The 12,828-nt window shown below is 36.7% G+C and overlaps 1 protein-coding gene across 1 annotated transcript; it reads left to right on the plus strand.

Annotated features, from left to right (window-relative positions):
• The first annotated feature begins 342 nt into the window (after positions 1–342).
• Positions 343–9,567, plus strand: rhbg (Rh family B glycoprotein). Its single transcript, XM_031745905.2, has 10 exons — positions 343–712; positions 3,598–3,784; positions 4,517–4,667; positions 4,802–4,949; positions 5,243–5,409; positions 6,747–6,884; positions 7,193–7,326; positions 7,776–7,897; positions 8,221–8,294; positions 8,860–9,567. The coding sequence occupies exons 1-10, from the start codon at positions 535–537 to the stop codon at positions 8,950–8,952; spliced, it is 1,392 nt and encodes a 463-aa protein (XP_031601765.1). The 5' UTR covers positions 343–534; the 3' UTR covers positions 8,953–9,567.
• Positions 9,568–12,828: the final 3,261 nt, after the last annotated feature.

The following is a 12,828-nucleotide window of genomic DNA, read 5'->3' on the forward strand; positions in this document are numbered from 1 at the left end:
TTGCAATATTATGATGACAGTTGTACACAGAAAATTAACATGACACTTAAATCTGATGCTACTGGCTAAAATGTGGTTGTCCAGCAGCCATAAACTAGAGGCTTAACTAAGTGCTAAACTACTAGTTTATAACTTAAACTTATTAGCCATAAATTAGTGTCTAAAAACATTTGAAACACAAATTATCAAACTGTATCTATCAAAAGTACTTATCATAAACTTATTTGCTGAACTCCAGCACTTCAAACCACCTTAAAAAGTAGGTAGAAGGGGGCGGGAATAATATTAATTATGCCATTTTAGGTCCGGTAGGTGTGTCCCAGGAGATGAAAAACGCACATGCAAGTTCAGCGCTTGTGTTTGTCTGTGAGCTAGTTCTTCCACTCTCACACAAAACATCCTCCTGTCTCTGCAGGACGCCCCTCAGTGTGTGAGAGAGACAGTGTGTCCAACTTTCTGTGCTAGAGCTGTAATTGATTTCATGAAGAACAAGCCTCATTAAATTTCTCCTCTTCATCTCACCGGGAAGAAAACATGGCAGACGCAAATACCAACATGCGGCTCAAACTGCCGATCACCTGCTTCATCTTGGAGATCATCCTCATCATCCTCTTTGGGGTGCTGGTGGAGTATGACAAAGAGACAGACGCAAAGAAGTGGCACCATTCGAACCACAGTCAATATGACAACGATTTCTACTACCGCTACCCAAGTGAGTGTTCTGCAGACATGGAAGGAAAATTTGTACATCACTCCTACTTAATATAACTTTATTTTTTGCACATAGCATATTACAGATTAGTGTAAACCAAGAAAACAAAATAATAATTTTAATGATAAGCTTACCTCTGCCTGGTTCTTTAGGCTATCAGCAAATCCTTTCAAAGTTTCAAATATATATGTTAAAGTGGTTCTCTTTATTGCCCGTTGTTTTGAGACATGGCCTCACTGTGTGCTTATTTTAGGACTGATGTGTAATTCATGATCGCATGCAAGTATATTTCAACAAAACACAATTGTTTAGTTGTGCATTAAAGGAGAAAAGCTGCTGAATTAAATTTCACCAGCTCTCTTTTCCATAATTGGATGATCCTATTCATTGTGAGTGAACATTTCATGGAAATGTCTTCCAGTCCACTGCTGTCCCACAGAGGCAAAAACATTGTCCCCGCTATTTGTTAACTTTGTGATTTATGTTACCAACACATTTATGTGGCAAAAAAACAAACAAAAAACAAACAAACAAACAAAAACAACAACCAAAAGACAACTTTCATACTTGTTAGGGGCACTCATTGGATAAATAAAAGTATAGATTTGTGGTCAGTTTTATGTAATAACTTGAAATGATTGTATTAACGCTCTTATTACATTTAATTTTATTTACATTTAATATATAGAACTTCCAGGTAGAAATTATATTTTCAGCAGAACTTAAAATGAAATGTAATAGACCTAATAATGGAAAATATGTGTTTTGTTTCTTGCATTTACATTGGTAAACTTAACACTGAAGTTCTTGGAAGTCATGGAGCAAAAAGTTCTAGCTTAGCAGTTGGACATGTCTGTTAAGATGGTGCTTTGTGTTATGCTGGGCGTGTGTTAACAAATCAGACAGCATTCTGTGAAGAGAATCTGGGGAGATGAACTCCCTCTTCTTTACAAGCCACCTCCCACCTGCAGGCAGCTAACTTGGGTGTTGATCCTGCCCTGCCCTATTTGTAAGTCACCTTTGAGAACCTACTGGAGCAGAATTAGTGTACATATTACTTTATTTCAAAACCAAATTACAGGAACTAATAAAGCCACAAAGTCAGCAATATTTTTTTACGTAGTTATTACATGACCAATTATTACAATTTTTTAAATTAAAAAAAAAATTCTGCAAACTCATCACATTCTCATCAGCAACATTTGTTCTTTGCACTGAAAGATAAACCTTAATTAGTCCCACACATGGGAAATTTGTTTGGTGAGCTAAACTAATAACTTGACTGTTATCAGTTGGTTAGCATAGTCACTGCATTTTGACACATCATTCAACGGTACAAAATGAAACATTAAAACCTGTACTTTTAACAAAGCTTTGACCAAATGACAACTATTCTCTTCAGCTCTGCCTCAAACAGTACAGGACATAACAGATTATTCGAAATTCATAAAGTAAGCACAGAGACAAAAGGTTCATTGTGGTGTATGGCAGTCTTTAACCTGACACCCTCACTGTCATGGGAGATGATAGAAAAGTTCACCTTTTGCAAAACCTACATCGTTTACCCTTATTTCATTCTTGGGAAAAAATGTACAGTAAACATAGAAGTTTACACTGTACAAAGCCTGTGTTTTACTAGACTGTCCTCCAGAAAGGAAACACACAGGTCACAACTTATAGTTAAAATGAAGTCCTGATGTGCACTTCCTCTGAAATATATTCTTTTGAAATCCAGCGACATACAAGTTTCACTGGAAAAACACTTGCATGGGTAGGTTTAGAAAAAAACAGAAAGTGCTCTGACTGAGGAACTATAGTTGAGAACTGGTGCAATAGTTTACCTGAGGGTGAACAAAGCCAATAAGTAATGAAAGAGGTCATCTTTCAGTGGTCTAAAGGTTACAAGTTGATACCCTACACTGCAGATAAACATCCATTTTTTGTGTAAATGTTATCAAGAATTTTTCAAGGACTTCAGTCTGTCTCTGTTGATCCTAAATCACATAAGCATATTTTATTTGTCATTAAACAATATAAATACTTTTACAGTAATAGCTTTAATGCTTTTACTGGTTTTTTTGTTTGTTTTATTTTGTAACAAATAAAAATTCCATAAATGAGAGACAATATCAGTGTCTTAAATTCAACGCAATGTGGAAACATGTAAATAGTTGTTACTGGAGGTCAAGCAGAAGCCAAATGTTAGACTTAACCCAGTGAAACCTATTACTGCTTTGACTCTGGTGTCAACCAGGAGCTAATGAGAACGGCATTTGGGCCAAAACGGCAATGAGGACATTGGCAACGCCTCTGCATTGTCCTGCCAGTTAACTGTTACCATAGTGACAGCAGGCAAAGCACAGCGCAATTTTGTGTTTGGGAATATGGGACAAATAGATAAACATAAATGGAAACACCCAGGTGCAAGTTTAGAGAGTTCAGATTCATATGCTTTCTTGTCGCAAAAGCTAGTCTTTCACACAATACAAGTGATAAAGTGATGATCCAAGAATGAATAGGAGGTTTCATCATGCTGAAGCATGTCGCAACTTAACCTGACGTTCCATTTAACCAAAGCTTATGTAAGTAGCCATTCAGTCTGTTATTTTTTTTTCACTACAAAGCCCTCAAGTCACAGTGTCGCTGGCAGTGACTGAGTGAGTTTGTTGAGAGTAGCTATTAAGGAAAACATTCCAGACCAAACTGAGCGAGTGATATCCTCCCTGAAGTGCTGTCGGAATTCCTCTGACCAAAGAAAATTTATTGTTGTTTGATGAAAAAAAACATGAGGGGAAAATGTTTTAAATACCATTGATAATTCATTATTTCATCTTTTTGTTTCTCAGTTTTTAACTCTTTTCATCTGCATGTTCTACATTTTGCAGGTTTCCAGGATGTACATGTTATGATCTTCATTGGTTTCGGTTTCCTCATGACTTTCCTCCAGCGTTATGGCTTCAGCAGTGTTGGTTTCAATTTCCTGATTGCAGCTTTCGCCTTACAGTGGGCCACACTTATGCAGGGTTTCTTCCATGGTATGCATGGAGGCAAGATCCACGTTGGAGTGGAAAGGTATGTGGACAACCATGCATATATGAATGTGCATGCAAACGCATACAGAATATGCAAAATACATGAGTAAAGTCTTGTCTTTTCTTGACTCTTAATCCTCTTAATTACAATTATAAACACGAGTGCACATAATTGAACACGTGCAAATACATATACAAACAAATCAGTTTCATTTGTTATCCATATATGGCATATAATAACAGCAGTTAAATGTGCATAGGCAAATAATTAAACAAAATACTAATTTAAAGAAATACTCTTTTTAGGTTGTCAGAAAAGAGTTTAAATAATGGATTTGACAAGATTTGTAAGTTATTCTTGAGCTAGTCTTGATTTCCACCTGTGAGACTGGCACATTGTGTACTTATATAAAAAAATGGCAATAAAGCTCTTATTTTAGCCTTTTCTTATGACAAGGGGGACAGAATGTTCTTTGTCGAAACTATAGGAGTGGCTGACTATAGGAGTGGCTGACTATAGGAGTGACTGACTATAGGAGTGGCTGACTACTTTTGCAGTGTTAATTGCTTCATGGTTAAGCAATTCCTGGAAATATTGTTCACCTCCACTGTGTGACCATTGCTCAGTTGCATATCTTACATTTAAAGCAGCCTGAATACATCTTATGGTTACCTGGAGGTAGTAAACTGTCAATACTCTTACCACTTGATGAATGCAAAAAAAACCCAAAACAAAACATTAAATTTGTATTTGTTCCTTTGTTTCTTTCAGTATGATCAATGCTGATTTCTGCACCGGCTCTGTGCTGATCTCATTTGGAGCTGTTCTGGGTAAAACAAGTCCAGTCCAGTTGCTTGTTATGGCTGTGTTTGAGGTCACACTGTTTGCAGTCAACGAGTTCATCCTGCTAAGCATTCTTGGAGTAAGTTATAATATAATGAAATTCATATTATGAAAACATGAATTACATAAATAAAAACTGGAACTGTAGAGATTGGTCTAAAATGCACAATGCACACCTGAATCTTCACCATTCTTACACCCGGCCTGTTCCAGACCAAGGATGCTGGTGGCTCCATGACCATTCACACATTTGGAGCCTACTTTGGCCTGATGGTGACTCGAGTCTTGTACCGACCCAACCTGGACAAGAGCAAACACAAGAACAGCTCAGTCTACCACTCAGATTTGTTTGCTATGATCGGTAAACACTTGCAACTACTTTTGTGAAATGCAAATATAAAATTTTTCTTATTATATGTATAGTTGTCTCATTTAAGAGTAAATCTTCAGTCACTTGTGCTCTCAAGTGCTTACTAGGCGCTGTTAGCGTGAACTGTGTCTGTAATCACCCAAATAAAAACATATAGAAGCACGCTATAGTATTTGAAACAGGAACAGTTCTATTTGGAGTAATTTCAAAGTGTAAAATGCAATCAAAACTACTGTAGTGATGAAATATTAAAATGTTGTCTTTTCTATACTGTTTCTGTATAGGTACTCTCTACCTGTGGATGTTCTGGCCCAGCTTTAACTCTGCCATCACAGCTCACGGAGACGATCAGCATCGTACAGCACTGAACACCTACTACTCCCTGGCAGCCTGCACTCTGTCTACTTATGCCATGTCTGCCCTCACGGCTCATGATGGCAAACTGGACATGGTGAGGATACAAAATTATAATTTATTAATTGAATTGTAGCTTCCAAAAGCAATTCACCTTAACTCTTTACTACTTGAAAGCCTAATAGGAGTATCCCTTGAAGCTTATTTCTAAACCGTCATATTTCAGGCCTCTTTGTGGAACAAAATGACTGAGTTTGCATCAGAAGTTAGTCGGGGTGGTCTCTGCCTATGCAGCTACCCTTGGTAAAACCCAGAAAGCAGTCTGGTGGACATCAAACCACATTTTTATTGATCCATACTGAGGTGTAAAACTTATTATAATGGGTTTAGGGGAGGTTGTCAAATGTTTTCTTATGGGGTAAAGGTTTAAGAATAAAAGATATAATTTAAAAAATTATTCACATCTGTAGAAGTCAGAAGGAGTGCACAGTCAGTATTAACACAGTGAAGACAGGGTGGGGTCAAGAACTAGGTTTTTTCCTCCTGTCAGCAATGTGAAACTCAGCTGATCCAGGTCACGACAGAGTCACTTCTGATAAAAACTGACAAACATGTCAGCTGACGGTACACTCCCCCCCAAAAAATGACACTGTCACTCAGTCACATGTGCTTGTTGTCAAGCCCGTCTGTTAACAGTAAGAAGTCAAGACGAGACATTCCTGTGCTGATTTGAATCAAACCGAAGAGGGAAATATAAACAGCTCATAAAATTGACAAAGGAGACAGACATGCCACACAACCTGCTGATAGTAAAGACAAACCAATCATCAGAAGGAATCAGCTTATCTGTAATATCTTCCACCTATTTGCTAGCACGTGGCGCAAAACCAGTATGCTACAGAAAGATTAATTATCTTACAGTTCTTGGTGCTCGCATCTGACGGTCTCATCTGTTCATTTATTATTTTGTAGGCTTCCTCTACAGACATGCAAATACATGCAGTCTGCAGAACTGTAGTTGCTGAAAGCAAGATAATAAAGCATGCTTTTCATGAAAAGAGAGTAAAACGGGATTATTTAAGTCATATTTGTGGTACATTATGAGGACCAGAGGTGGCAAAAGTACAGACTTTCTCTACCTAAGTAGAAGTACAGATACGTGGGTTAAAAAATACGCCAATAAAAGTTGAAGTATTGAAGCAACTTAAGTAAAAGTGAAAAAGTACAGGCTCTGTAATGTACTCAAAATAAGAAATTTAAAAGTAAAAAAACTTACAACTTTCAGTTACAAAGGTAACTGAATACATAAACTAGTCAAATTTTAAAGTTGAAAGTCCAAAATTAATGTGTTATATAAATCTAACGGAGTGATTACAGGATTTGCTGTGTAATTTTAAAGATGCATCATTAAAAATCCTTCTGTCACTATTTTAGGTCCACATTCAAAACGCTGCCTTGGCCGGTGGAGTGGCAGCAGGAACAGCTGGAGAAATGATGCTGACGCCTTTTGGCTCCATGATTGTCGGTTTCTTGGCTGGTATCATCTCTGTTCTGGGCTACAAGTACCTCTCAGTAAGGATGATTCAGTTTTCATGTTTAATAAATCAGACAATGAACTGTGATGTACTTGTGGAAGGGAAAGGAACAAAAAGAGGTTGCTAAAACATACAATTTCGCCTAATCTTTCAAAAATATGTATGTGCTAATTGATGTTTTCAAGTTATTAAAACGTGGGGTTAAAAAACATTAAATTAATTAATTTTTACTGAAAATATTATTAACTTGAATGGGCTGTGAATACATGATGTTGTTTAGCACTAGTTTCATCCACAAAACAAACACTGCCACATAATCCTCTCATTTTGTTTTCTCTCCATCAGCCCATCCTGGAGAGCAAGCTGAAGATCCAAGACACCTGTGGGATTCACAACCTGCATGGTATGCCCGGTGTTATGGGCGCTATTGTGGGAGCCGTCACTGCTTCTCTGGCTACCATAGAGATTTATGGCGATGGGTAAACATTTCTTTTTGTATTTGTTTGAAAAAATAAAAAGGTGTAAGATCAAATATCATGTTGACCTTTTCCCCCCAAAAAAACATTGTAATGAAAGGTTAAGGGAGAGCATAATTTTGAAAGAACAAATACAAAAAAATATGTACTTTAGCATATGGTCTAAGTTATGAACTGTCAAGACCAGGACATAAAAGAACATTAAAAATATTCGATTTAAAGGGTTGCATATAAAAAATGTAAATCATTCTTTTGATGATTTACAAATCAGAAATTATCAGGCAGAAAACTTTAGGCTTTCTTCAACCTGCTCCTTTCATTGTTGGGGATTGCAATGGGACGGAAATATGTTGGATGTGGAGGTGTGCAATTTTGAGAGTGAAAAATCCATCCAGCCCTTCCGTAAATTAAATTTGAGCTTACTCTATGTTTTTCCTCTGTGCATATTTCAGTATGGAAGAAGTGTTCCCTGACGTGGCAGATAAAGAGAGAACCGCATCTTACCAAGGTGCGGTTCAGGCCATCTCCCTTGCTGTCACTCTAGGCTTTGCCCTGGTGGGAGGGCTTCTTGTTGGTAGGTTCACACCCGCCTTTACTTTTTTTTAATTCCTTGGAGTTAACACGCTGTTAACGTGCGTGATATGAAACATGAAGTACAGTTTAACTTAGTGAACTTTTGTGACCTGTGAGTTACCAGATCAGTAAAAAGCAAAAAATATTATGTAAATGATATCTCAAGATTTATAATTCAGTGGTCAGCAGTGCTGTTCAAACAAATAAAATCTTGTAAATTTAGAAACCCAAAGCCTTGCTTTCAACTTATGTCTTTAAAACTTCTTGAAAATCTTCATTTAAAAAAAAAAAAAAAAGATTAATTACAAATAATCCTTTGTTCAGGTTTCATTATGAAGCTTCCCATCTTTGGAGCTCCTTCTGACGCCTCGTGTTTTGAGGACAGCATCTACTGGGAAGTAAGTTCAAAGAAACTTTTAGACACTTCTAAACTCTGTATTTGTCCACAGCCAAAGAAACACTGCGACTATACTGTAGGCTATGTGGAGTTTAAGATTCAGACTTCCCTGCTGTAAAACAGAGCAGTGCCTAATTTTGCCACAAGATGGGAGTGTTTCACCAACAATCAGATGTCAAAGACTGTCATACGGCTCATAGCTAGTAAATCTGTTGAACCACCAGGTGGAGCAAATTCAACACTACAATTTATGATCAGCCTGGTTTATTACACAGAATCTGATCACTTTGGGCTGACGTCATTTAGATTTTTGTTGCCCTTGGTGCTTTTGAGTTTGTGTTTATGAATGTTTGAATGACCACACGTTTAAAAGAAATACATTTGTCCCATTTTTGCAATCCGTCTGACATTTACATACATTGAACCAGTAGACAATTAATACCATTAAACCTAGAACCAGCTACTAATGAGTGCCTTGAAATGTGACATAGTGGAAAATGGAAGGATGTTTGAGACCAGTTGATATCGGAAGTCTGGGAACTCAATTATCTCCTGGTATCTGTCAGGTACCTGGGGACGAGGGAAGTCACGAGGGCCAGTTGACCACTGTGAAGACAGAAGAGTTCGCAAAGCCAGAGGAGACTGAGAAGCTCAACTAGACACAAAAAGACACAGAAAGACAGAACCAGGCACACACACTGTGAGATTATAGCAACCTAGACCCTTCTAAGAAAATATATAAAGCTACCTATATTGTACTAATGTAAATGTAAATTTGCCACAATGTGCTGTTACATTTTTATTCACATCTTTGCTTTCCAAAATGAAAAAATCCCTAAAGAACTAAAACTAAAAAGAACATAAGTGTCCATTTAATATGTTCTGGACAGTTTCAACCACTAGATGTCGATCTAGAGCTCCATCACTCTGCTACTGGCCTGCAGAAAGGCTGCATTTCCAAATGAGGTGTCCATTTGATGAAAGGTGCTTTGTAATTGTTTCCTAAAGCAACGTATTGTTACAAAATAAAAGTTTTACAGACAGTTCAAACCAAAGACAGGCATCTAATAAAGAATACCTTCAGAACATTACATATTACAAATGTTATTCTTCAACCAATATGTTGTTTTTTTCTAGTTATGTACATCTATTTGGTTAGTATGACAGACATTTTAACATTTAGGAGACTGACCTAAGGAAGGTTACATCTGAAGTTAAATAATTTTGAAAGACAATATTGTAATATTTTTGGCAAAATAAATATTTCAAATGTGCATTGTGTTTCATTTAATATTTATGACTAAGTGGGTCCGCTTTTTTGTTAATGGGGTCAAAAACAATAGGAATAAAAACAAATGACATTCAGTTATTGATCATCATAATCAAAAATTGGACATTGGAATGAAACATAGAAAAGTCTGGCTCTCTGTTATAAGATTTAGTAATTTTACAGAATATGGTAGGAAGGCAAGGAGCTATGTAATCAAGTCTCTGCTTATTATGATGAAGGCCAGTCATCATTAGTTCTTTTGTCTTGAAGGCTTAATGACTGCATAGCATTAATGACAGAATGGGTTAATGCTTTCAATTCATATGGGATTTGTCTCTCACAAGTAATTTACACAGTTTCTCTTTCAAGGATGAAACAACCAAAGAAAGCAGGTGTCCTCACAAGAAATGGTCTCCTCAGTGCCAATGCCACTAAAGAAGTACAGAAGCGCTATCAAAAACAAAACATGTATGCACACTTTGTTTTATTGTTGGCAGCTACAAAGACTTGACAGGATTTGCATCGTGATGAAGAACTTTTAAAAAAGGACACATACTGTAATAACGTATTCCCTTGCATCAGCCCCCAGTCAGTAGAATCAGTTATCAATTGCGATCCAGTTTTGTCCATTGAGATGACTGTCCATAAATATAATCATGGTATATCATAAAAAACAGAGTTCTCCTTATTTATATGGTTTTTAAATCAGATTTTAAATATTGTCTTGTGACTATCAAACTTTTTCTACAGTGCCTAAAATATACTTGTACACTTCTTTGTTTCCTTTTCTAGAATGCAATGAGGAACTCTTGTACCTAATGCAGCGTGTCTTTTCACAATGCATATATACAAAAATAGCAACTTTATATTTGCTTTGCAGGACTGATTGATGGTAACCACACACAGGTTTATTACAAATAATGGAAAGAAGAATACAAACAGAGGCTACAATGGCTTTTTTCTACCTTCATTTTATGCATCAATACATTTAAGAGACACTAGTATGGATGTTCCAGCAGTATGGTTTATATCTAGAAACTTAACCACTTTACCTGATTTTATTCCAACAAGTTAGAACATTACAAGTAAAACTCTGGAAGAGTGGGACATAACAACACAGAACATATGGATATTGTTACATATTATATACCATTTCACAAAAAATATTAATTCTTTTTTATATATGTATTTTATTTTATTGTATTCTTCAAACCGATAACTTTGCCAAGAACACTTTTGTTTGTTTAAACAATTCAATCTATAATATCTTTTTTTTTTCTGATCAGTCACATCATATTTCAGTTTGGATTATATACATGCATATAGTCCATATCCCTGTTGTTTTCCTGCCACTGTATTGCATTAATCGCCCTTCATATAAGGGGCCCCTTGCAGGCTGCAGGGGCCATGTTTTACCCCCCACCCGGTTTGGTGATGGTTTCCTTGGCGTGAACAGGCGCCACAGCCTTTTCCCAAGAACTAGAAGACAGGTGGACAGCTGTTTACTGAATAGGCGCTTATACTGAAGAGCTTAATTGAGCTTCATAGGGCTAATTAAAATGCAAGGAAAAATAATCATGATTATGGTAATTATTCTATTGTCTAATATGTCTTCTGGAGATGTGCTTCTTTGGCATCATACCTGCAATATGTTGAAGACAATGACAAAAAAAAGTAAAAATCCTTTGAGGTTGTCAAGCTTGTACAAAAGCTATCATTATAATAGAAAAAAATGGTGATACTAAATCTTTAGGGAGTTGGTATAAATAAATATATAATAAATTTAAATAAAGCCTGGACAGGAAAGGCCATATTTTTCCTTTTTTGGGACATTTTAGAATTAAGTCTTTGTCTTCTTCATTTTTATAATTATTATGATGATGGAATTTTTTGTTAAAATTGTTAAATATATTAACATTTCCTGATAAGGCAGAAAATATAATTTAAAAAACACATGATTTCTCACTTTTCACTATAACATCACATCCAAATTTCTACAAATAATATACTCTTGACCTTATAACTGTACTTCTCTACATGTGGTCACTGGGCAAGACACAGCATGGGAATGATGCTGATCAGTCCCCCAGGCAACGCGGGTCATCCTAAGCAGCTGTAGCCTCCTGTGGCCCTGCCTCCGGCTCGTATGTGATTGTTATCCTTAACACTGCTCTGGAGGTGAACATAATGGATTAATAGGCTCCCTCAGGATCTCCTGGTCCCCTGTGGGAGCCCTTAGTCTGCTTGCAGTCCTGTGGAGGCCATAATGGGGTAAGGCTTACACCGCTATATTGATCTGACACACTGACAGGATATCAGACCCTGATAAGATTTATAAGAAAATACATCATTTATGAAGGGATAGCATGAAATGGGGGCATTTATTTACCTGAAATGTTTAAGAAAATGTACCTCAAACCACAAATTATTCATTCATGAAATTCAAAGTGTTTTTTGGAAACAAGTAAGGCCATCAGAGTTTGATAATTTTATAATGTGGTATTTGGAATACATCCAGAAGTGTAGAGCAGTAAAAGTATAAAATCCTGTGTAGCTGAATGTAAATTTAAAAAATAAAATAAATACAAAAATTTGACAACAATTCAGGTTCAGGTTAGCAGGTCAGCCTATAGCAGAAAAACAAAGGGATAGTTCAGGGTTATCTGATCCAGGCCTAACTATAAGGTTGTTTGTTTTTTTAAAAAGTAAAGTTTTGAGTTTAATCTGAAAAATATAGAGGATATCTGTCTCTTTAATCCAAACTGGGAGCTGGCGTCACAGGAAATGGCCTAATAGCTGTAGGCTTTACCTCCCATTCTACGTTTAGAAATTCTCGGAATCACTGGGATAAGCAAGTTAAGCAGTACTTGCCTTGCTAACTCTAACAACAGACATAAATTAACATACCAGAGTAAATTGATTTCTCTCTCCTTTTATCTCGGACAGGGCTATAATAAAGTTCATCCTTTAAAATACTGCCATCATGTGGCCACAGTCAGCTATTGTCACTGGAAAGTGCACGTGTTTCACGCTCATAGGAACTATCGCTCTCCCTGTGGTATGGGCGTGTCTGTCTCCTATTAACAATGATTGGAGCTGGGCAAGCTGATTGGCCAGTAGCATTTTTCTGGTTGATTGTAGATGCACGTTGTGGATAAACCTCCAGTCTTTGACTGTAAATTGATGGGAGACAAGTGTGCAAGGCAAACTGCCTCTTGCTCAGCTTTCACTTCTCTGAGATCAGTGATGATCTGCACTTTGCGTG

The sequence above is a fragment of the Oreochromis aureus genome, linkage group 11, assembly GCF_013358895.1.
Source record: "Oreochromis aureus strain Israel breed Guangdong linkage group 11, ZZ_aureus, whole genome shotgun sequence".
Classification (NCBI taxonomy): domain Eukaryota; kingdom Metazoa; phylum Chordata; class Actinopteri; order Cichliformes; family Cichlidae; genus Oreochromis; species Oreochromis aureus.

Coding starts and splice junctions, on each gene's coding strand:
- rhbg (XM_031745905.2), top strand. CDS start 535: ATGGCAGACGCAAATACCAACATGCGGCTCAAACTGCCGATCACCTGC. Junction 4,950..5,242: donor AGATTTGTTTGCTATGATCG/GTAAACACTTGC, acceptor GTTTCTGTATAG/GTACTCTCTACCTGTGGATG. Junction 8,295..8,859: donor AGGACAGCATCTACTGGGAA/GTAAGTTCAAAG, acceptor GGTATCTGTCAG/GTACCTGGGGACGAGGGAAG.